Source organism: Phalacrocorax carbo, chromosome 3 (assembly GCF_963921805.1).
Source record: "Phalacrocorax carbo chromosome 3, bPhaCar2.1, whole genome shotgun sequence".
NCBI lineage: Eukaryota > Metazoa > Chordata > Aves > Suliformes > Phalacrocoracidae > Phalacrocorax > Phalacrocorax carbo.
Genome location: NC_087515.1, coordinates 97,312,115 through 97,338,941, shown reverse-complemented (window position 1 = coordinate 97,338,941; position 26,827 = coordinate 97,312,115). Strand labels below are relative to the sequence as shown.

The following is a 26,827-nucleotide window of genomic DNA, read 5'->3' as shown; positions in this document are numbered from 1 at the left end:
GAGGAAGTGTGAGAAAAGTCATTCCCATTCTATGTCATTCCCAATATGACAGGGACTGAAACCCACATATTCCACCTCCCTGGAAGTTTTGTAAAAGCTGATTACTTAAATTCCTGCGTGAATGTTCTCAGCACTGAGCTGTTGTTTAAAAAATTATCTTCAACAAAGATATCAATGGCACGGCACTAATGGTTTTGAAGGAAATTCTTGTGACTACAATGCTTTGAGCTTTAATTCAGTGGTATCTTAATGTGTTATGTGTGTTTAGAACATATTTGCCAGATTTCATTCTTCCAGAGACTATCTGAAGAGCTAAATATGAGATATGCAACTCAGCTCAGACAGAACAGCAATGAGCGATGCAGATTTCATTTCACAGCAATATAGCCAGTTACATTTATTTTCTGGTGAAACAGTCTGCTAGGGACGCTTGAGAATGTAAGTGGATTGGTAGGGTTTTAATGAGACTGAGGCAAAATTGATATACTGAGGTAACAAACTGGGCACCTTAAGTGTTCTTCTGGGTCTCACCCTAGAACCATCAGAACTGTACCAAAATTAGACATAGCAAGGAAACATTTCTCAATCACAAAGATTGACTGTGATCAAGTACTTAAGTATCAGTATTTACATTAGCTTTCCAAAATGGACAAAATCTTTTAATAGCTGGTAAGCTGTATTTCCACTTGCCATGATCTGTTAGAGAAATCAGTTTTGTATTTATTTGGAGTTCTGTTAGTTTGTTTTGGTTGTTTTTTGGGGTTTTTGTTTGTTTGTTTCTTAATTATGCATTACTTGGGAACATTTAAAGATATTCAGCAACTCTATGTGCAATAAGGTACTGTCATTACTCCCCTTCTATAGAATGCACTGAAATTTTGCCAAACGTTAAATGTTAGTCTGATAGAGAGGTATGTTTTCATCAACGATGTGTGAGACTTTAAAGTGCAACCAAAGGGAAGAAATAGGAATTCAGTAAAATAGAAAGCCATTTCCATTCTATTTTCATTATATGATCTGGCTGAGTAAAATTGGGCTAGGATTCACACCTTTCCCCAGAAGAATAATTTCATTCATTGTGCTGAGTAAAGTGCCCAATGAGTTAAGTTTCTATTACTGTAGCCATGGCAATTCCTGTTTCAATGATCCAGCAAAATGGAATCCTCTCTTAAATACCTTTTCCCTAGAGGAAATAAGCAATTAAACAACAACAACAACAAAAGAATATTTCTACTGTCTATTATAATTACATCTAAACTGCCTGGTTTCTTCTTTGATAACATCTACCTTTGAATATGACTTTCTGTGAGATTTTATATTTCTTTATGTGTGATCAGCAGAAGATGTTGAAAGCAGGATTACATACAAAGGAAATACCATAATGATCATCAGAAACAGTCTGGCCGATAAGAGATAGTTGTTCTACACCTGACAGGGTCATAAGGAGCAAGGATCTCAGAAATAAACATCATGTCAACATGTCTTTATGCCTGTATTAGCATAACCTTGGCAATACTAGGTCTGTCCTAGAAAGGTAGCTACAAAACATAGAGATCCACACTTTACATGAAAAGAGAGAGTGATGTTGAGTTAGAGAAATTAACAGAAAATTATTATTTTGAATAACCTGGTACAATAACGTAAGATCAAATCTAATCTCACATGTATGAGAAAATATTGACTGGTTTTGGTGGGATTGCAGTCATGGAACTATGGTTTATATTTTTAAAAGTATTTAGATGACTAAGTTTCCCACTCATAAACCAAATGCAATGATTTTTCAAAAAATTGGAGACAGATAGGTTTCTTCATGAGGACAGAATCAACAGAACTGTAGAATCTCCCATCGCCCTCATCCGTCTTCAGAAAAAAGTCCAACACAGCACTTTGGAAGAAAAATTACTGTCTCTTATAAAACATAGCTAGTAGGTCTATGTTGAGAGAAGTGAATAATATGCATCCAAACATTGACAGAATGTTTTTGTCATCAATACAACCTTCTAATTAGTAAAACATACTTTAAGGAATAACACTTCTGCCACCAGTTTTGCTCTTCAGTCTTTAATGTGTCAGGTATGCTTGATAACAAGTGAATGTTTTCACCATTTCCAAACAAATAGATTTTCTCCCTGAATATTTGGTGACTAAAGTCATGGAAATTACACATAAGATACTTCTTTAAAGGTGCTATCAGAAGCCTCATTTCATTTTTGCATGTGTTTTTTTTCACAGGAATTTTACAGTTGTTAATTCAAAAATCATTGTTGTTACTATACGACCTGAGCCCAAAACTACGGATTCTTTCCTGGAGATAGAACTGGCCCATCTGTCTAATGTAAGTACAAGGATAGCTGATATGTTCTTCCAAGAATATTTATCAGATCATATGAGAGAAAGTGTGGGGTTGTTTTAAATATCTGGTAATAAACCCCAGTTTAACTGCTAAAACTTAAGCCCAGGAACAGTCTAACATACTTTGAAGGGAATGTGTACTTGTTTCCTGTATGTGTGTATGCAAAACAAAATTAATTGTTGTTGCGTGAGTTTTGAAGTTTTCATTTAAACAGCAATTTCTACTGAAAACTCTCCATAGCTGCTTTGATGGATACAATTGAAAATGTAGTATTGTGCTGAATGCTTAACCTTTTGTTCCCTGCATAGGTCATAAAGCTACATATTTCTTCAAACCTTTTCTTCTTCTCTTTCATTATTTTATAGTCAAAAGCCAGTTTTTACCTAACCTGTTATAGCAGACTTAGAAAAAAAAAAAGCGCTTTGGTTCAAATTTAGCTTACAATTCTAACAAATATTTGACCTTTTTTTTTGTGCAATTATTTTTAATTCTGTACTTTTCAGCCTTTAGTGTCACATTAAAAATGCTTTAAATCTGAAAAAAGGGATTCTACATTTAACTATATGAAAAACACTAACAGTTTTTCATTCTTGTGTCAGCAATCTCCCAGCAGCCACAGGGAGAATAAAATATATCTTTTGCAGGAAATTTTTTTCATGTATGACATCAGGAAAATAATGTTAAGTAACAAGTATGGGAGTAATTTATGTGAACGCATGGCATATAAACTGTTTCTGTTACTAGGAGTTAGAGTTTACTTTAAATAAAGTCATAAAGAGACAATTAGAAGAGACATAGTTGCTCTCATTCTATCACTAGTAACTTGGGAGAAGAGACCAACACCCACCTCACTACAACCTCTTTTCAGGTAGTTGTAGAGAGCAATAAGGTCTCCACTCAGCCTCCTTTTCTCCAGGCTAAACAACTCCAGTTCCCTCAGCCGCTCCTCAGAAGACTTGTTCTCTAGACCCTTCACCAGCTTCATTGCCCTTCTTTGCACACGCTCCAGCAACTTAATGTCCTTCTTGTAGTGAGGGGCCCAAAACTGAACACAGTATTCAAGGTGTGGCCTCACCAGTGCTGAGTACAGGGGGACAATCACTTCCCTGCTCCTGCTGGCCACACTATTCCTGATACAAGACAGGATGCTGTTGGCCTCCTTGCCCACCTGGGCACACTGCTGCTTCATGTTCAGCTGGCTGTTGACCAGCACCTCGAGGTCCTTCTCTGTTGGGCAGCTCTCCAAGCCACTCTTCCCCAAGCCTGTAGTGTTGCATGGGGTTGTTGTGACCCAAGTGCAGGACCTGGCACTTGGCCTTGTTCAGCCTCATACAACTGCCCTTGGCCCATCAATCCAGCCTGTCCAGATCCCTCTGCAGAGCCTTCCTACCATCAAGCAGATCAATGCGCCCACCCAACTTGGCGCTGTCTGCAAACTTACTGAGGGTGCACTCAATCCCCTCATCCAGATCATTGATAAAGACGTTAAACAAGACTGGCCCAACACTGGCCCTGGGAAACCCCGCTCGTGACTGGTCACCAACTGGATTTAGCTCCATTCACCACAACTCTCTGGGCTTGGCCATCCAGCCAGTTTTTTACCCAGTGAAGAGTACACCCGTCCAAGCCACGAGCCGCCAGCTTCTCTAGGAGGATGCTGTGGGAGACAGTGTCAAAGGCTTTACTAAAGTCCAGGTAGACAACATCCACAGCCTTTCCCTCATCCATAGGTGGATCACCTGGTCATAGAAGGAGATCAGGTTGGTCAGGCAGGACCTGCCTTTCATGAAGCCATGATGTCTGGGCCTGATCCCCTGGTTGTCTTGCACTTGTCTGGTGATCTCACTCAAGATGTATCACTCCATAATCTTCCCCGGTACCGAGGTCAGGCTGACAGGCCTGTAGTTTGCTGAAGTAGACCACAAATACCTGTTTTGATCTTACTAAGATCATTATTAAGGAGATTTTATGGTATTTCTCAATGCTAGATTTCAATTTCCATTATTTTAAAAATATTGTGGGGCTACTTACATGAGTTGTAGATAAGGAATATTTGAGTATGACTTCTATATTTTGAAATTGGAGTTCCTACTTGCAAAAGTGTGGGGTAGCAGGTGGGGAAGAAAAAGACTGTAACTAATTTGGTCACTTATGCTAGGAAACAAATTAAAAATTAAAAAATAATTAATACTAGTAAGCAACGTGTCAGCATTAAAAATACTTATAAGCCAAACACAAGCTATTATAACCAGCACAACATAAGGGAGGCTAGACTAACGAAAGTTTGAACTGCTGTCCCCAAAAGGGTTTTTTAATTTTTTTTTTTTTTTTAATCTATCTCTGAATAATTTACAGAGGAAGTTTTTGCCAAGTTTCAAAATCCTGGAAATTAAGTGAAACTTCATTGTTACAAAAGGTCAGTTTAGAGACACTGATTGTGTCACCTTGCTTTGTCAACCTTGCAGTAACAGAATATTAATAAGTATTGTATTAGCTCATGTCTTGACAAGGTGAAAAGGCAATAACCTTGCCAACTGATATCAGAGCCAATTTTTCTTTTTTCCTTTGGCTCAGTTTTTGTCCTATAATTTAATCCAGAGAAGCATCAAGTGCTCGGAACAAATTTCCAGTCCTTAAATTGGAATTACATGTATAGCACATTTATATAGGACCTTCATCCACCTCAATATAAGAGTTGGATGGGCAGATACAATGACACAATATTTCTCTACAAAGTCTGGGAATGGAAACTAATTTTACAGTTTTAATATCTGCAAAAGTTTGGTGATTTTTATGTCCAAAGTTTAGCCTTCATAATGAGACTTTGGTTTAAAGAACTAAGGCTGTAGATGCCTAGAAATGTTTTGTAAGTTTGGGTGGGTGTTTCTTGCCTTTAGACTGAAATGAATTCTAATCTTTGCTATAAGTTTCTTAGCTGAAAACAGGAGTTTACTTAATTATAAATATTACTATAGAACAAACTTTATATGTCACACACATAAAGACAAAACCAGTATTAATGTATGATCTTTCATGTTTGAACATTATATATTAATTGCTCACAGATTAATCATTATGTCAATTAAACAGATTAAATATTAAACAGAAAATAAAATACAGACATTTTCTTTCATCTGATTTTTTCAAATGCTCTTCATGTTGTTATTTTTGTTCTTTTCAAACCTTTGTTCCTGAAATGCTGTTCATTATTCAGAACAGTTTGTTTCCAAATTGATTTAATGACTAATTTTTACACAACCTGTAGGGCATGCCTATTAATATATAGGAGTATACCCACACATTTGTTCTTTTACCTCCCCGTCCACTAACTAATTTAAGTAGATAAGAGATTATGAAAAAGGATGGGCAAATGTGATCATTTAATAAAAGTTAATATGTTTAATTCAAAAAAGCCTTTAAATCTTCATTTATTCAAAATTTATCATCATTGCTTCGTCTTATATCAAAATTAGCCAGTTTGTTAATAAACCACAGGATTATTTTGTGGTGGAAGTGTAAATCACAATTTTATGTGCTGTTCAGAATATAGCATGGTATTTGGACTTGCAGGTAAATTAAAATATAATAGACAGTTGATCACAGAATGTGGGTGGCAATGCATTATTTAGATAAGATGATATTTGGTCTTCTGCACTGGAATATGTTGATGAATGTAATCACATTTTTCAAGTAGTTTGATTAAAGAGACACTGAAGTAATCTTTTAAAAACTGCACAACTCAAACAAAATCTTATTTGCTCCAGACAGAATATGAACTCTCACCTTCTGACAGCACAGAAGTTTACTCCAGGGACACTAAAGTAACGATCCAGCATTGGCACAGGACATCAAGCTATCAATGAGGCTGAAAACCCTGGCTACAAAACACAGCTGACATTGTGCTGCATAGCTGTCAAAGTTGCCAATCACGTCTTGAAAGTTCAGTTTTATATGCCAGGCAGAGGTATATATTCACACACACTCACACACATATGTCTATTTTTGAGATATCCAAGTCCTGTACTGCAGTGTATAAATCAATACTGCAACATTCGTAAATATTAATGGACACACTAGTTGCTTCCTTAGCTGCAGCTAAGTAATTAACTGGGAAGAGCTGTAGTGAAAGATTGCTGCCCTCTCAGAGCGACGGCTGTTGGAAGTGGCTCAACAACAGCAGTGAGGAGATGTTGCCAGGAGGCCAGGCCCAGAAAGACGTGACAAAGGGAGCAGCAGGTTAAGGGCAAAGAAGAAAACAGGAAGACGGGCTTCTTGTGGTCCTTGCAGTGCTTGAAGGGTGTTTGAACAGAGTATCAAAAGAGGAAGAAATTCTGAAAGGCTGCTCTGCCCTTGCGAGCTGCCACGCCTGGTAGAGCAAACCCTCACACAAGACCTTCTTAAGGAACAGGAGTAATATTTATCCTGCTTTCCATGTTTCTGCTTAATCTTTCCTTAGTGACTGCAATGGCCAAACACACTTTTTATTTTTTATTTGAATACATTTCAAAGAGAGTGAAGCATGTGATCTGACAGCAGCACTTTTATTGTGTTTCAGCTCTTTGCAAAGGCTTTCATCTCCCTCTGTTTTGTAGATTTTTTATAATGGACATTTTTTCTGAAAGCGTTTTTGTATTCTTTCTACTTGCACTGTTGGAATAGCAAGCATAAACTGTATGTATGTATCTGCTGCTAGGAAAGACAGGTCTCACACCTCAGATATACACCTCAGATACACAATGTCTGATTACAATTCAGCTGTAGAAGTACTTTTTTAATATTCATGTAGTTATATCAGACTGTAAGTAGAATTTCTTCACCCAGACTTAGGATACAAATTAATACTCTCTATAAAATGCAGTTTTAACAAAACATTAATTCTGCACCATTATTCCATTGTTCTTAATTCTTATTCTTCTATATCCTCTTCTATCAATGTATCTGAAAGCTTTTGGCTAATGATGCAGGGCTTGGTCTCTGAATCTCAGTGGGTCTGTTATCGCAGGTTTTGTCCTGTGCCCTCTTCCCTCTCCCCTTCTTTGTATTATAAATACTTCAGGGAATGGAACATCCTTTATTTATGTTTGTACAGTGCTGTGTTAATATAAAGCGCCAGAAGTATATGTTCGTTTTAAATATTTATACTCTACTCATAAAATTCAATGCAGTCAGCAAAATTCTGAAGTAGAGGATTAAAATTTCCCTAAATGTCTCTCTCAAAGCATCTTCAGAAGGACCTTTTTTACCTTTGACAAAGAGGTGGATGGAAGAATTTAAATATTTAATAGATTTTTACTTCACAGGCTGCCATATTTTTTCTATAAATAAAACACACTTCAGAATGAAATATCAAGGTGTGTTTTGTTTATCTGAAACTATCTTTGTATCTACTACACCAATACTATTCATGAGAGAACTACACCAACGTTGACATAAGTACATAGTGTGTTCCACCTGTTTCTTCAAATCACTTGTTATTTTGTTAAAAATATATTTTTATTCTGTATTTATATCAAATTTATTTATATAGTTATAACTTTTGGGAATATCCAATGTTTACTATGAACAGGAATAAAGTTTTGCAGTTCTTAGCCCATTAAATACTTATAAATCAATCTGAGTTTTGATAAAGGAAGATTTACAAGATTAGGGACAAAACTTGGATTTTAATTTTGTCTCAATTATTCCTAGGCAGCAAAATAAACATGACTAGTAATAAAGACATTTCAATTTCCTAAAGCATTACCCACAGTTTAATGAAGTGTAAAAAACTTAGATTCCCATCCTGTTCTAAATCAAATAAGAAATCTTCCACTGACTTCAAAGGCGTTGGAGCTGGGATTGTAAAGCTCAAGAAAAAAATATATTTTGAGCAAATATCTCTGCTGATTTAAGACCTACTTGACAAAAGGACTTGGGTATTGAATGTGGGGTCATCCGAAATGTAAAATATTTAAAGGCATTACTGGTTTTGACATCCAAGTTCCTGAGAGGCCTAAAGTTCCCAAATAGACAACTTCATACTTACCATATCTAGGAGAGAGAATACTGCATATACTCTGCTTTGAGGGTCAAGTGGTTTTTAAATACTCTAAGAATTAACCTTAAGCTTTTGCAATTTCAGTGGCATCAATTCATCAGAGTATAAGTGTGATCTGGTAGGAGGAGACCCAAATAAATGTATAGGTCAGGCATGACCTTTTTTATATATATATACCAGTAACTAATATGTTTTTTGGTTTTTTTTTCTTCTCAGGGCACATTGAATCCCTATTGCGTCCTGTGGGATGATTCAAGAACGTAAGTGAGAGATGTTTGCTTCTATTCCTATGGCTCAAATATTATGAAGTCCCTAACAATATTTAAGTAGTTGGTCAGTTAAAGGGTTGGTACGTGGGCAGGGAAGATCAGTGTTTCACAGAGTGAAAGTACTGGATTCTCCAGTCACTTGGCTTCCTTTCTGCAGCTATGTAAACTGAAATAATACAATATCTCACCAGGAAGAGATTACTCACATAGTAATTTCAATCAAGATTAAAATGAGGATGTCTAAGAACTGTAGTTCCTTGATGGTAGTTGCTGGGCAACAAGAAAGTGGGTAAATGAACAGACAGATAACTAAGGAAGGCTCCCATTTCTGTTACTGCAGGGAGAAATATCATTTTCAAGTTTGATACCTACGGCAATCTTTATTTTAGTTGATGTAAATTTTCATTTTACTTTAGTAAAATAATAGTTGTGTACTAAACAGTGGAAGCTCGGTAACAGTCTTCTGCTATTCTTTTCAGTGTGTGTCCCTTCTGTAGCAAAAAAGAAAATGTCACTTAAAGATGTAGAACAGTAAAATCAATGTGGTTTAAAAAGAATTCCAAGTTTATGCAGTTGTAATTTGCCATGTCAATCTTTCACAGTAAATCTCCCATTAAAGTCAAGGTGAACCTTGCCTAAATACACATTAAGCATTTCAAGAAGCATCCCTATGTGTTTGCCATATTAATTTTTTTGAAGTTGATGTTGTACTTCTTGTCCAGGTATATTATGTATGTCTTATATGATAGACTCATCTACAGTGTTAGAAATCGTATACCTGTGATTTTGTGAGTGCTTTTATCCTTGAGCCTGGGTTTACGTCATTAAACTGATGTCTGAGAAACAATATTATAGTATAGGAATGAGAAACTTTGGTTATGATGCTAGTACTACTGGATATGACAGATAAAAAGCCTTATCCCCATTGCAAATCCTACAGACTGGGCTGTGCTCATGTCCTTCCAAACTGGGTAATTTTTGCATAACCAGGATTTGGCAAGCGTTTTGGAATAAACCCAACAAAAAGTAGTCTGCTTTTAGTTGAAGGAGCTTAACTAATCAGTGGTTATGCTGAGATGGGTGTTTTAAATTAAGTGCTTTTCAGATGAAAACTGTGTTTGCTTTTATCATCGGCATACAGCCAGCAGAAACCTCTAATGCATTTTGTGACCTTTTTAGCCACTTGTCCCACATCTTTATCTGCATGCATTGCAAGTTCACATTTGGTAAATTATGCTTCCTCCGCTGATCGTGACAGTTTAATACTTCTGCAACAACACAGGAAGCTTTGTTTATCTGGGTTTTGGGCATGCTGCTCAGGAGATTGATCAGTGATTAACAGTTCCCTGTCATCCATCCTTGAAGAAAGTTCTGGATCTGTGAGCTTTTTAATCGCACTGGATCGTCAAATCTATCCTACTGCCATTGCTATCTGTGACAATTTGGTCATCCTAACTTTGATGAAAGCAGTTTTAATCCATTCTTTCTAAGAAATTCTGTGATTCTTCCCTGTGATGATATTTTATAAGGTCCTCCATTTATCAAGCTGGCAGGCTTGTGCCCGCTCCATAGGTAGCTAGTCAAATATGTGTGCAATACTGAGACAGTGAAACTGAAGAATAGAATATTATGTCATGGATTATAAAGGGCAAGCTCATATCCAATAATTCAGCATTTTCTTCCAGTTGATTCTCCCAAAACATAGATCACATCTGTCTGTGCTGATTGCACCAGGCTGTTTATAAGTTCTGGTGCTTCCTTTGATATTTCCAGCTTCTTTACATGAGGCTGGTAGCATCAATAGTGTGAAAGTGGTGACTTTTTCCCCCTCAGAAATATGACTGATCTCTTTGTCCTTTCATTTCAGAAAATGTTTTCTAAAGGTTGCCTTCAGTAAAGTCTTGGGGTACTGAATACTTCTCCTTTCAGTGCATGGGGAAAAGTGTGGAATATTTGTAATTGATGTTCTGAGGAGAAACAATTTAGTTCCTTAAACCAACCAAAGAAAAACTCAAAACAGAGTTGTATCTCTTCTGCTTTGCATTTTCTGGCATGAGCTGAATCCCTACTGTCAGGAACTGTTTGTGATACGTTAATTCCAGTGTCGCAGTCCACAAAGAGAAAGAAAAGAAGTTCGTCAGGTACTAGGACTGCTTTTCCTACCCCACAGAAGTGATTTTAAAGATTTTAAGGCAAAACGAAACTCCTGAAATTTTTTCTCCTGTCCTTCCTACCTTTCTGGAAAGAAAGAGAAGAAGGTAGAGGGAGACAGCAGAGAGAGTCTCAACTGGCAAGTAATCCAATGGTTAGACCATTTACTTGGGAACCTCAGGGACCAGCCCTTCAATTTTTTTACAGAAGTTACTTGAGGTGTTTGAAGCCCACTTTTCAGCCTCACAGGAGCAGCCCATGCCTGCAGAGCTGTCAGCTTCTCTGGAGTGTGTTACTCACATGTCCTGCTGGAACTCTGCCATATTATTTAGGAAAATATTCATGGATTGGGGTGCTGATTCCCAGCACCTCTATACTTAATTTTACCACTCTTTCCATGTGTTTGTCAGTATGCCACACCTAAATCTTAGCCATATCCCTGTCAGTGTTTTTTTCCTAGCACTGTTTTGCTTTATGTAAGTCTGGGCAAGGCTCTGTAAGCCGGGGGATCAAAGAATCCTTATATGCATGCATACATTTCCGTTTTTAAAATGCCATTTACTGTGGCAGTTTTGTAGGCTGTCTGAAGAGTTCTTGTGAACTTTGTTACCTTCTCTGATGCTTAAATCTGTGATAGGTGCCATAACAGATTGCCTGTATGGAGCTTTAGGATCCATAAAATTTTGGCCTGACAGAGTCACTTGTCTTAGTGGACCCAGCCCCTGGACTCTTGAACCAGAGTGCAGAATTCAAAACACAGTAAGAGGCTGGAAGCTAGGTGCCACAGCACTGAGCATTGCGAGCACCACCCTCACATACGACCCTCGGCTAACACCATCACGATGAGGGCGTGGAAATTGGGGTGGACGTGGTGGGTCAGTGGAAGGAGGTGACATCTCACATGGGAGTTTCAGTAGTCACCAGCTGATTAGCAAAACAATGCAGCTGGTGTTAATTCTTTTATAAATGTGTTGGATGTAATGTGGGCACCTGTGCTCTCTGCAGGACAGTGGCAGTTGTTGCTGGCGTGCTCCACAGCTGTATGCAGTGCAATATGACATCTCACAGCACTGGGTAAGGAAAGAGCCTTAGCATTCTGGGGCTTTTTTCTGCCAGTTGCTGCAGAATTATGTTATAACGGTATGGCAGCCTTTTATTTGTCCGTATGTGTGCTCATAGCAGTTTGTGCCTGCTGAATATACAGTTGGCAGAAGTACAATGCAATTAGCTGAAATTTTTAATACTGCAAGTATTTTGACCTGGTTCCTTTTCAGTTTAGGACTATTGGTAGGTCTGCTCTATGGTTTTTTTCCATTGCCATACAAATTTACATTGACAGTGGTTTAGATTTTCTACCCTGCAGCTATGTGAAACTATGAATACTGATCTATGCGAGAAACTAGAAATTGTATACATTTATATAATTTCAGGATTTCACTCCAGACATATTATAACATCCTCCATTAAAAAGAGGATTAAAAAAAGTTTACAGTTACTTTTTTTTAATTATCCCCTAGAGCTTTTAATTATTTTTCTCCCATTGCCCCTGGATACAATTGTGGAGAAATAGTCCATAAAAGAATTCCTTCAATGCAAATAAAGAAGAATCTACCAGTTAACTGTGATTTTTCTCACAGATTTGTCTATAGGGCAGAATGTGACTCAGCTTTAGGATATAAGCTTGCATGCATACCAGCAAAACAACTCATGCGTTTTGTTGCCTTGTGATAAAATAGGGAACTCTGATCTGCATTGTCCCTCTCCTCTCCATTTTGTTGTTCAAAACTACTAATATACAGTTATTCTTTGTTTGGCTTAACCTTGCAAGCCTTTGAAAACATGTTCAAGAAGGCTCTTTATAATTCATGTCAAAATGTCTCAAGCTAATTATCAAATCATTAGAATTCCCTGCATCAGAATTTGCCTCTGGAAAGATGAATAGTAGCCTCTCCTTACTTTATATTACTTTACAGTCATATTATTTTTATTACCAGGAAGATATGGAGGAAATAGATTTTTCTGTAAGTAGAATGAAAATTGAATGAGAGTAATTCATGTAAGTATAATTTGGCAACATATGGCAGCTGAACCTTTGCCTGTTCCATCGACTTCAGTCAGACTTGTTGGTCCAGCTTTCTGTCAAACTTTGCTTCTTTCATATTTTTCAAGGCAGAAAATTTGCTTTCCATGTTAGCTTCTATGCTTATGTTTGTGAGTGTAATGGAAGAGTTAACGTTAATGAACTTATTCAAAAGATAAATGCCTCCTGGAGTACCTACTTTCATGAAGAACTTTCATAATGGAACCTGTGTAATAGCATACTACATAATCTTCTGTTCCTCGTAGTCTTGCATAAAGAACTGAAAGACTCTATAGAATCATATTCTTTTTCATTAAAACAGTATGGAATTAAAAACCTGATCCAAACTCCCTTGCAGACAACCAAAAGGCTTTGACTGATTTAGATCAGATCAGATCAAGTGGCAATTCACTGCTTAAATCATGCAAGATCTAAATTTAAATTTTTTTTAATTTACAAACTGCTAGGATTGTACTGTACAGCAGGACTACTTAGTTCTGAAATATATAGGCATTGTATGATATAAAATGGAGTGTCTTTATGTTGAAAAAGAGTCAGACCAAAATTTTCTTTGCTTAAGTCATACACAAAATGAATCAGTATATATGGGAGGAATTTATAATTTAGTTCTTTTTTATAACACTGCTCTTCACTAACACCTACACGGCCATCAACAGAGCTTACAAGGCCTGCTGAGATTTGTAGCAAAAAAGGGAAATCAAATTCATTCTTGTTAATAAGTTCACTTTCTTTTTAATTTTTACTGGGTGATTAATCAACTCCATTTGTTGAGAACTCAATTGCTATTTATTGCCTTTATGTAAATGTAGATTTTCAGAAACTAAAAATAGTGGTTTCTTGTAATATCAGGCAATTATAATTCTGAAATGTGAATAAAAAGAACTAGTGGTTGTATCTTCATAATCAAATTTAAAGATTTGAATTGGACTTTTGACAGATTTTTTAGTATATAACGAAGGCAGAAGAAAATTAAGCAGTTTGAATAAACTTTAGAACAGAAAACAAATTGATCATAATTTGGTTTTGTATCTATGTTTCCAGAAAAATTAATGGATATTACCAAGTCAAATAAAACGTGATCATTGTTTTCCCCAGTAATACCTCACCAAGAAATGTGGCAGATGGGACCTGTGAATCCAGCATGGTGCTGGACTTGGACTGACTCTCGCAGGGAAAAACAGTGTTTGTTAAATCCAGCTTCTAAAAGTACAATATAGCATAATTAGAGCTGCAAAAGTTTATCAACCATTCTCATTTATATCATGTAACTCTTAAAGTGTGTTACACCTGGAAATTTAAAGGCAGTTTAACACAGAGTTTTTTATCAGCCTCCCTGGTTTACAGATAGGTGAAACTAGGGCATAATGAAAGCAAAGCTGTTTGTCCAAGGTCACTCACCTAACCCTGGTAGTGTTAGAGTTCCAAATTCCTGAGTCCTAATTGAGAATGCCCTCTAGCTGTTCTCAAAGCCAATACTCTAAAGGTTAAATAGTTTTATACTGATATTTCTAGTTTTTTCTCATTCATTCTGATGAGCTCATGACTGTTGCCAGTCTGAGAGAATTTAGCTCTGTTTATCCAACAGAAGTAGTGCAGCAGCACTAAAGGTCCTTGTATTATGCCATCATTAAACAAAAATGAAATCTACTTGCATCACCCAAGAAGATTAAAAAAACAGGGACTATTGCTTATCCATGTGAGAAGGAGCTGTGGGAAGTACCCTTCTGCCATTCTCTCCTATTCCTTTGGCAACAGGGACACAAATCATGCATAAATTCCTTAAAAGTAAATCATATTGTGTAGTTTTGCACAGACATATATTTTTTCCTTTTAAACTTATTTACAGTCAGTAAAAAAAAAAAAAAGAGATCTACAACTGGAATAAATACACCTGTTTTACTAATACGGCAAGGAGAATATAATACAAGGCATTTCTGAGCATTTGCAGAGTATGGGATTGCTTGTCTTTACTTCCAAATGCATGCATCTAAGTCTGATTGACATCTTCTGAATGAATAACTATTTGCTTTGATAGATCAAACGTCATGTAATTCACCAAAGCCTGGTCTGTTTTTCTACTAGAATGTTGTTTGTATGGCAGAACGACCTTAAAATAAATGTTTGGAATAGTGTTTTGAAATGCATCTTAGAGGGTGAACCCCAGTTGTGATAAAATTGTGCACAGGTGCATCAAACACAGCACAACCAGCCAGCCAAAACAGGTGATTATCATGCTGTATTCAGCATTGGTGCAGCATCACCTTGAGTACTGTGGGCAGTTCTGGGCCCCACAATGTAAGAAGGATGTGAAGGGCCTTGAATACGTCCGGAGGAGGGCAACAAAGCTTGTCACAGGGCTGGAAGGAATGTCCTGTGAGGGGAGGCTGAGGACTTTGGGCTTGCCTAGTCTGGAGAAACTAGTTTGGAGAAAAAAGTTTGGAGGCTTAGGGGTGACCTCATTGCTCTCTGCACCTTCCCAAGGAGGGGAAGTGGACAGGGAGGTGCTGAGCTCTTTCTCCCTGATATTCAATGATAGGACATGTGGAATGGTTCAAAGCTGCACCAGGGGAGGTTTAGACTGGACATTAGGAAGCTTTCTTTACTGGGAGGGTGGTCAGACACTGGAACAGGCTTCCTGGAGAGGTGTTTGATGCCTCAAGCTTGTCAGTGTTTGAGAGGCATTTGGACAATGCCGTTAATAACATGCTTTAACTTGGTGAGCCCCGAAGGGATCAGGCAGTTGGACTAGATGATCATTGTTGGTCCCTTCCCACTGAAATAGTCTATTCTGTTCTGTTCTGTTCTGTTCTAGTCTATGCATGTGTTCTTGAATTGTCAACACTGCAGCTGTATCTCTGTAAAACTCCATCAAAAACAGTCAAATACATGTCCAGTTTAAATCTGCCATATTTTATCAAGTGCTGTCACCAGTATACACCTTTAATGTTGTATCAGCATGTCGCTGACGTCACAGGTGTCTTTACACATAATGAATATTTTGCTGAATCTTTGTGCCATAGTTGAGCAACATGAGCAGATTCAGTTAAATCTCTTCCTGGACCAGTCACTAGAGGGAAGCAAAGACCTTCACGTCCCTATCCATGACGTCAATCAATGTCTTTATGTCCTCACTGACAAAATCTCCTCAGTATTCAATCTAAAATTTTGGAAAAGGCCTATCTGGCAGAAAGCCACCCTTAAAAAAAATAAAAAGGACTAAAATATATTTCTGTATGGTTGACTTCCAGAAGCCATTGTCATTAAAAAAATAGTTATTTTTATTAATGATGTTTTGAGACTTCGAATCTGGACAAGAAGCTCAGTGTAGAGTGGATAAAGATGAGTTTAAGACTTAGTAGCTATGAGCTTGCGTCATTTATGTGTGGGAAAATCTAGGATAAAACATACCAGTTTCTTGATAACTTTTTGTTGATCCTCCCTCAGTTATCTGTGCTTCCATTCCATATTTTCTGTGGTACTCAGAATCTTATCCTGCATAAGCAGTTCTTTGGTGTATATCAAGTAAAGAGGTCAAGAGAACATAAAGTCATTAAATGAGGAATAGTTCATCGTGTACCCCATTTCAGCACAGAGGAAGCATAAAGTGTATATGAACTTATATTTACCTTCCAGTTTAAGAGGGGTTATATGTAGAATAGGTTTACAATATACTATGTTTTTACTGTATTTAGTTCAGCCCTGGTCTGTTTTCTGAGAGTACAGCTCAACTTACCATTCTCTGCTATGAGCTAGGCTGGTTGAGTTTTTTTAAAACAGAAACAGTAGAGGCCAACATTACACTTTCTGACATTTGATTAAAGGAATATACCTGGCATTAATTGAATTTGCCATAAAATTTAAATGCCCAGAAATAAGAACAAAATATTAAAAACAATGTTTTGGGTTTTACCCATTAAAATTCTAAATATTTTAAAGATTGTTAGGACGATATTTATACTACTTACTACTTAATTTGAATAGAAGACATTTTATTAAGCTTAAGCTATGCAGGGTGGCCAGACCTTAATGAGAGTAATACAAATGTATATCAGGATTAAAGAAGTTTAAATGGAAGGTAATATGCTAGATGAACAGCTCCAAGCAAAGCAATTTCACGGAAAATACTGTTGTATTGAATAGCTGCTAGATTATGGCTGAATAGATTTTTAGTGAAAGAATGGTGTATTTGTGATGATTTTTTAATGTTATCATCATCCCCTCTGATAATGTTGAATAAGAGAGATTTCTTGCATAGCTAGTTAATTAAATATAATATACATATGCATTCAAGTGCATGTGCTGGGTATAACATCCTGCAACCCATGCTATTATTCTAAGCAATGGAGAATATAATATAATTCAAAATTTCACAGGCTATGGTTATGATTCCCAATGCTACATGTTATCCTAATAATGCAGTTTCTAGTGGTTTTCTTCTCTGTTCCATCTCCACATTAAGTCCGTGAAAGCAGAGCAAAACATTTGCCTTTTGAATTACAGAAATATCTTTGCATGTATCAAAAACATGGATTAAAATGCCATTACATTACTATCAGTTAATCACTTAACATAAATACGTTCCTGATGTCAGGTTTACCCATAGATCTATTGAAGGCCCAGGCTTAAACAGCATACTGGTTTGGGACCGTAGAATCAGAATCACTCTACTGGTATTGGCACAAAGTCAGGAGTTATTCCATCAACTTGAATGGCAATAATTAAAGGGTGCATATACTGACATACAGAGGAACACAGAACCAGAAAAACAGAATCATTCCTTATAATGAATTTGTTATATTTGTGTGCTTAGCCTGTAAAGAGTACATTATTTTGACCAGATTTTTTCTAGGCACATCTCTCATCTTCAGCCCATTCTTCCCCTCCCTTCTCCTTTTTCTTGTAAGTGAACAGTCAAACATCTGAAGTTTTAGGTACACAAACTGTGTGTGTGTTCACGCACATACTTCATAATTTCATGTACACACACAGAAAATCTTTGAGGAATAAAGCATGTAAAACATATTTACACACACACCCCCAAGAAGTACAATTAAAAATATGAAACATAATTTTCTTTATTGTACTACACAGTAAGGCATGCTCTACCTAGTGCAATATATATTTATCTGATGTCAAATTCTACATACTCTAAGTGTTATTTATATTAAATAACATATACTGATCTTAAATTAGATAACATGTACCTTAATTTGAATTACATTGTTTCTTCATTATAAATGCAGGAGAAAAACTATGCTAAATTTACCAAAACCACATGTTTTTATCTATCTATCTATCTATCTATCTATCTATCTATCTATCTATCTATCTATCTATCTATCTATCTATCCATCCATCTATCTCTTTCCTTACTTACTTTCCCCATATAATTGACTGCTGGGAATAAATTTTACTTCTGTTTTTCATCCCAAGCAGACCATTCTGTTCTCATATTTTTGTAATTGATTTACATAAGAAAACTCTGATCAGACACAACCTTCCTTTCCTCTGAGGTTTTTCCAGTAAATAGAAAAAATTCATCAGATTCAAGGAAATATAGAGATGTCTAAATATCATAATGAAGTCAGTGAGTGTTTCAGCCAAAATAAGGGAATAAGTTGCTCTTAAGTCCACAACCTGAAGACCTAGCCACCAGAATTCCCATCTTTCTTTAGTTTAGAAAATGTCTAGCACTTGTAAAAGAACCCACATGGTCCTGGCTTCACTCTCACCTTCCTACAAAAATAGCAACATCTCGTGTGTGTCATTTTAAGGAGCCACGAAAGACTAGTGTGTAGGTGCATGACTATCTAAGAGTGATGATACAAGTTGAAATCCCAGACAAAAAGCATCTTAATGTCACGAGAACAAAGAAGCTACTTGTTCAGACAGTTGTGGGGAAGAACCAGGGAGGACTGGGAGTGAGGTGAGAAGGTATTTTCTAACACATTCTGCTGTGTATGGAGTTTCTATATATACTGGGCATGCTATTTTAGATATACTCTTCTTTTACAACCTTCTGTGCTGCTGCCAGCTCAAACAGTTACCCAAATGCCATTTTATAACCTATACAACTATTTTTCCTTTTGTTTCATCTAGACCTTTACATTTTCAGTTTATTTTGATTAATGCAATTGTTTCTGAGAAAACATATCTCACAAAAACCAAGGAACACCCAGGTCAGTGTTCTGGGGTTGTGCATAAGTTTTTGGTATTTTGAAGTATAGACCATCAGTAGCTAACTTCACAGCTGTTGTTCCCTTCTGGATTTTTTTTTGTTTAGTTTTGCTTAAGAGGAGGCGTTTTACAAATGCAAGCTGCTACAAACATGAGAATGATATCTTATTAAGATGAGAAAAGATGGAAGCACACTTTTTTTTTGCCAGTTTTACTGCATTTCAAGTGTTCAAATTAAGTGTAGAAATCTAAAACATAGCCCATTGAATGCAGCAGGATGATTTATTTTCATTAAACTTGGTATCAAAATGCCCTGGACAGCTAAATAAGAGATAAAAACCACAAGAAGTTACTTCCAGCAGCTAAACAAGGCACCTACCCTTTTCTGTTAACCAGTCTGAGCAAAAATATGCACAGAGCTAGGATATTGGAAATAATTCATATGCAAATGTGTTTGAATAGGCCCTAGAATTAAGGGTTAATATTAAAGGCTCAATTTAGATACTTAGTACAGACATGTAGAACAATTCCAGGATTTATCTACAGGAGATGGGAGAAACCTGTGCCCTTCAAAGCAGATAAAGGCAAAGACACCATAAGACATCTCTAGTTGTACCATATGTAGGAAATGAAATCAATTGCTAACAGCAGAATTAACTGCAAAATTAAGAAAAATAAAACACTCAAGTGGATATGTCTGCCAATGCCACAGTCATTGGGTACCTACTACAGGTAATCTGTCCTCTAGGCTCTATAGACTGCACTGACAAGATCTCCATTGACTGTAATGGAAGCTTAGACTTCTTGCATACCTATAGGTATCTAAATTTAGAAGTTTCAATACCAAACTCAATCCTGCCCTACATATAAATTTCTACCTCAGGTTATGGATTGCCAAATAACATCCTTGGAGTAAACATATACTTAATAAAGAGACGAGGACAACCTTTTGAAAATAACCTAAGGTTAAAGTGTTTGTGGAGTACTAAGGGTTCTAGACCCTCTTCACTCTGAGGGGGTTCAAACTCACAGCTTTTCCTTTCCAGGAGATAGCCCTGACCATCAGACTATAAACAATGATCTCATAGAGCTGCTTTCCTGGCAAGGAAAAGTAAAAATAATAAACATAATTAAAAATATTGAAAGTATGCTATTGACATTGAACTCACAGAACTTGATATAGAATAATAAAATTCAGAAGTAAATTAAGATGTAAAGTCTGTATTTTTTGGAGATGGACATTTTTCAACTTTGTAAATTCATCGTTAAATTCATAGTGACAACCAGTGAATCTGTGGAGAAAATATCCTCCAATGGCACCATACAAGGTACAGGTACCTTCTCAGAGGACAGGCAATGCATTCAATAAAGTTAATATTGGAAATATAATGAAGTTGATAGACATTTTTAAATTAAATAAAATTAAAATGAGCCCTCATTGGAACTAAGACGTCCTCTGAGACAGACTATTTCATTTCTATAAAAAAAAGTTTGCAGTGAGTTATCAAAATAATGTTTTACCTTATCTCCATTCTTGGGTAAGAGAGTAAAAAATGTGTATTTGTGATCCTACACAGTTGATTACATTCCCAAATGCATTGCTGAGGCATTTTCTTCCTTTTTTACAAGCTTACTTATGAAGTAAAAGAACTTTAATATATTATCAGCCTTCCATTGTGTTATCATAGGTACCAAGCAGAGATTATAAGGAAGGTACAATGTGGTACATGGTCAATCCATTCTCTTGACGACAGCTGTAATGGGAACACAAAATGGTCTAATATTTAACTTCTGTGGCATTTTGAAAACCATAATCTTGCATAACTTTGTGAATGCCATAGTTGGTATTGAACAGACTTCAGTATCTGTTGAAAAGCAGTACAGATCATATATTCTAAATTACCAATTTGCAAACAGGCCCTGGGTTTCATATATGTGACAATTTTTTTTTCTCCCCGCCCTGCAGCACAACATTTTGTGTGGTTTTAAGCAGTTCTGTTTTTCAGATTTCAATTCCTGACATAAAATTCACATACCATTTACCAGTTTACACAGGAAAAGACTCAATCAGGCTAACTCTTCTGGCTATATGGTTCCTCTGCCATATTTTCTTAATAATGAAGAGGTCTGAAATCGATGAAGCAGAAAATCTAGTCTCATTCTATGTAGTGACACAAATACAGAACACAAACCTCTTGTGATCTATTAATACCAATTGTATCTCAGCATTTCTGATTGCCTCTTAAATCAGTTCCTAAAGGCTAAAAACCCAGAAATTACCTTTTCACTATCTTTCTTAACTGAAGTGTGTGATGTACTCTAAAACCTAAAATCTAGAACTGAATGGCTTACATGACACTCCCTTTCCCTTGCCCACTGATCTCACGCTTTTATTTTCTCATGTTTTGAAATTAATTTAACAAGATGGATAGCACTCACAAATGCAAAGTAGAACCCATTTAGGTGCAAACATCCTGGTTGCAGGGATTACCTGTGTCAGCAGACAAGACTACATAGCAAGAAAACTAATTAACAATAAAACATTATCAGAAGCATTATAACACGACTTTCATTAACTGTGCCCAATAAATATTCAAAACCTGGTTTTCTGCACCGTGCACTGAATAATTCCACATGCTATGAAGTTTGGGTTTTCCTTGCTCTAAGTTCTCCCTTAAACCTCATATTTCAGCCTCTTCTTCAGTATGCTGTACAGGACATAAATTCTGATCATCATTAAATCACATTTTTTTTATTACATTTTATTCAGTCTTTCCAGAAGGATGTGTAAAAATAATGAAATTTTAGTTTGAGGGATATTTTGCCCTTTACAATAATGTAATCACTGAAACGTGTGGAAACTCCCAAGCAGTTACTTGAGTGGCAAAAATGCAATTAATAACATAAGGATCATATTTATTTCCAGAAAAAAAAAAAAGGTCTGGTTACTAAATAATTCAATATTTACTTATTTTGCTCTTGTGCACACAATCAGTTAACTTAGAAATATCCATCTAAAGTTAATTTAACTTCAGCCTATGTGCTTTTTTCTGTTTTTTGGGATATTTACATATAAAGTAATTTTTAAATACTGAAGGTAATGTACCTTGTGTTTTAAACTGCTCTCCGACTGGGTGAAAAAGCTAGAATTTTCACAAAACGTGATGTCAATGACACTTGTAATTTTTTTAATCACATGTGAGAAGTACAGATTAGCCCTTATTGCTAATTTTTAGTGGAAAAATGTAAAATGGAACCATAACACAGCAAAATGCTATATAGCGTGTGTTCAACTTGATTATATAACTAGGTTCATTATCTTCAATCTATGTGAGTTTAGTTTGGTATCTGCACATTAAATGAGCATGTCTGTCAGATTATTGGCACTGTTTGTCTCCCTAAATTTAAGCTCTTGCTTTGCTGAACTAAAAGTCTCTTTATTATTTATCTGCTGAAAGAAAAACTTCAGTAGGTGGTTAAAAAGGTCACAATACAACTGTAGCTAAAGTTTAAAGGAAAAAATAGACTTATTTAATACCAAGAGTACTACTGTCTTTAAAAGCATGTCTCAAGTAAGGACAGAGAACAATGATGCCATGCAAAAGCCTGGGGACAAGTAGTCCTGTTTATGGTTATAAAGAGTTTAATTTTGGATATTGTTACAACTGAGATCTGCTTTTGCAGGAAAAAAAATTTCTAATAGTCTTACTGACCATTAAAGACTTCATTTTCTGTTTTACTTGTACACTTCCCTCCTCAGTAAAACTACAAGAAGAGCCATCTAGAAGCCTTTGAACAAAATCTAAATTCATCAACAGACACAGTGGGAAATTTAATACACTGAAATCCTGTGCTCAAATAAGGGCAATAGAAGTACAGCACTTTTCTGAAAAGAGACTGCGTCAGAATGTCATTACGGAGTGTCATATTTTCTTTCAGTGACTTCTATTTAACTTTAGATGGGGTTATGGGTAAAAACAAACAAACAACAGACAAACAGCCTATTCTTACTGTAAAAGCTCAGTCAGAGACCTGAAAGTCGAACAGTGTCCTTTCCGCCTATCAGTAATTCTTCCCATTGGAGTGGACTGCCAGTTCTAGTAAAGATGCACCAGAGCTGTGTACCATGAGATGATTCCTCAGGTACTGAAGCTGCGTGTTTTGCCTAATTCACTCTCCCAAGTTATAATAGGTCTGTGATGCTAAAAGTAGTTCTGCTGCTAGTAAAAAGATACTGGTATCCTAGCCCTTGTCAGTGTAGCTTTAAAATGGAAAATAGTTACCAGCAATTACCAGAAATCTGAAGGCCAGATGTGCTTGTTTGACTTCCACAGTGGTCAAAAAATAAGGAAAGGGAAGAGGGGGATGTTGAACCCACAACTTCTGAGTCCATGTGAACTCCCAGGGATTCTTTAGTGATGAATATATAAGTCCCTGAAACAGGATTCCCACACCTTCCAGGGAAAAGGCATTGTCATTTGGTTAGGATCTGTCTCCCTGTTTGTCATTTTCTGGCCCTCTGAATTGTATCTTCATACACAGACTATGGCACAATTCAACAGGTTGTGAAGAGGTTGATCTTCAATCTAGAATTGCCAGTTGTCCTGGTTTCAGCTGGGATAGAGTTAGTTTTCTTCCTAGTAGTTGGTTTAGTGAGTGCTTTGGATTTAGTATGAGAATAATGTTGATAACACACTGATGTTTTATTGTTGTTAAGTAGTGTTTACACTAAGTCAAGGACTTTTCAGCTTCCCGTACTCTGCCAGGTACACAAGAAGCTGGGAGGGAGCACAGCTGGGACAGCTGACACAAACTGGCCAAAGGGATATTCCATACCACATGAGACAATGTGCTCAGTATGTGAGCTGGGGAGAGTTGGCTGGGGGGGAGTGACTGCTGCTTGGGAACAGGCTGGGCACTGGTCAGCAGGTGGTGAGCAATTGCATTGTGCATCACTTATTTTCTATAGTCTTTTAGCATTATTGTTATTATCATCATCAGTATTATTACTACTCCTTAATTTTCTGTCCTATCAAACTATCTTTATCCAACCCACCAATTTTATTTTGCTTTTTCCTCTGATTCTCTTCCCACTGGGGGGATGCAAGCGAATACTGTGTGGTGTTTAACCAGCTGCCTGCCTGATTAAACCACAACAGTCCTTTTGGTGCCCAACATGGGGCTTCTTCAGCACATGTCACCTCCTCCTCTGGCAATATTCTGAAATCTTTGCCTTCTGGCCAGTCCATAATCACTCCCAAGATCCCTGGGTGACTGGGGTTTCCTATTTGAACCTGTGTGTGATTTGTGAGACCCACTTACTCCATGTAGCATCAGTTGCATGATGAACATCCAGCCCAGCACTGGAAGTCGGGGTGCCAGGAGCAACTGTGCTTCAGTACCAACCACTTCTGAAGCAGCTCGAACCCCTTCATATGCTGCCAATATCTCTTTCTAAGTTGGAGCATAGCAGGCCTCAGACCCTCTTTATCCCCGACTCCAAAACCCTAGGGTTTGACCTCGGGTCTCCCTGGCGCTTTCTGCCAGAGGCTCCAGGTAGGGCCATTCTCCCTGGCTGTGGTGTAAAGCACATTTTTGACATCTTGTCTTGCCCGAACTGGACCAAGGGCTACTGCATGAACTATCTCCTGTTTAATCTGTTCAAAGGCTTGTCATTGCTCAGGGGCCCATTTGAAATCATTCTTCTTCCAGGTCACTTGATAGAGAGGGCTTATGATCAGACTGTAATTTGGAATCTCACAGGACAGTGTGAGCATTACCTGCTCCATTTGCTCAGACAGAAGCCAGGGAGATGATGTGCCACCAAGGCTGGGACTTCCCTGCCTTGCTCATGTCTCCCATGGGTCCTCAGAGACCTTTCCTGGCTCATGGGCTTCCTAGATTTGTACTATTAAAGGGTAAACGAGTCTTTCCTGTCCCAGTGATATGATGTTTCTCAACTCCTCCTGGCTGATGAGGACTTAAAATCCAGGTCTCCCTCTTTAGGATAAAAGGTGTTTGGGACAACACTACTTCTATCTTTCTGGCAGTTTCATTTAAAAGGGAAACAGCCAGACATCTGTATCACACTGTTACCTGTATATGGAAAGCAGTTTCAGGTGTTGGTCCCTGTAGATGCCAACATAGCAGAATTTTAAACATCTGTTGATGTGTTATGTGTGCTTTAGACAAGGCTGCTATGAATACTGTCCTCAAGCACCTAACTCTCCCTGATCACTGTTCAAAGTAACTTAAAACACCTAATTCTCAGGCTTGTGAATTTTATTCCCAGTCCCACAATTACCATGTTATTTAAAAACATGGCATTTTTATACCTAAACGCAGCAACAGTTTCTCTGGTATCTGGGCTGGAATCAGTGTAAATCTGAACTGAATCAGGCCTTTTATTACTAGTTATTTGGTGCCTTTTAAAAATCAGACAGAACACAAAAATTTCTTATGTTTTAGCTCACCAAGAAACAGTTCTATGTGCGTTCCCTGTTTCACAATTTCTCATGAGACCCATATCTCACCCAAGTATTAGATTAAGATTTCTTAAACACACATCCTATCAATAGTCTAATTGAAATCTACAGAGGCACAGTATTCAAGAACATCTGTAAATTTGCACATCTGAAGTCTTCTTCAATATAGGACTAGAAATTTTAAGATGCTTTTTTAAAAATTAACTGAGAAGAATTTCCAAAAGATTATTTAAAATCCTCCATCATATATCCTCAAACCTTCTAGATCTTCCCATATGTGTGCAGAGAGATGCAAATTTTCTGAGTATATTTGCTGATATATATTGTGTTATTTTCCCATTCTCTGTGGTTTTAAAAGTAAGGAGGAAAACCCTTCCTTTGAGAGGGGAAAATACTAATATCAAGATGATGATGATGTTTAGTTTGGAAGATGGTTTCCTCTTCATTTTTAAGTCTTTCTTCTGTGCATAAAAACAGCAACAAGTCTATGTGACTAATGGCAACATTTCAGTGTTGTACTTGTGATGAACTGCAAAATAACACCTACCAAGAAGCATCCCACATTTTGCTATTTCTAGTTTCCTTGATTTTCCTATCCAGTGCTCTGTAACATTGATCACAATATTTCAAGTATCACTGCAGATGCCAGCTGTCTCCAAAGACATCTAGATACAAAGGGAAAAGTAACAGTCACAAACTATTTCTGCACCTAGTCACTGCAGTGTACTGCAGTGTAGAGTCAATATATACCTTCATCTACCTGGTTTGGATACTGGTAGCAGCCTAGCTATGGTAGAAACCGGTCAGTACAGGCAGAATAGCTTTCTCTGATTCTGTAAAGTGGAACAAATTATTTCAGGAACTGAGACAAATCACTGCTATATCAAGACAATCTTTCTCTGGCTAAAATAAAATACTTTTTGGGGGGTAATTTTTAACTATACCTGCTTATGGTATACATGATTAAGACTGATATATTTATTTAAGTGTACATTCATATAAATTCATTTCATTCAATATTAAAGACTGAAATAATAGCAACTTTTACCTTACTGAGTACTGGTCAAATAATTTACTGTCTGCATATATGTGCACACACTTTACCATTGTATTAGATATCCAGTATCTGTCTACTTGCTTTTTTTGTTTGTTGCAGAGGTAGGGCTCCCTGTCTGAAAGCCAGCGGTCCTGGTCAGAGTTTAAACGTAGAAGTGGGACACGCTAAAGTAAGAATCTGAGTGAAGATGCAGCACG

The 26,827-nt window shown here is 37.0% G+C and overlaps 1 protein-coding gene across 3 annotated transcripts in view; it reads left to right on the top strand.

Annotated features, from left to right (window-relative positions):
- ADGRB3 (adhesion G protein-coupled receptor B3) overlaps nucleotides 1–26,827 on the top strand; it is a 462,905-nt gene that overhangs the window by 269,484 nt on the left and 166,594 nt on the right. For all 3 annotated transcript variants that reach the window (XM_064447845.1, XM_064447844.1, XM_064447843.1), the window contains exons 15-16: nucleotides 2,233–2,335; nucleotides 8,607–8,650. In XM_064447845.1, coding sequence (XP_064303915.1) covers nucleotides 2,233–2,335; nucleotides 8,607–8,650 — 147 coding nt within the window. The remainder of the gene's footprint in view (nucleotides 1–2,232; nucleotides 2,336–8,606; nucleotides 8,651–26,827) is intronic.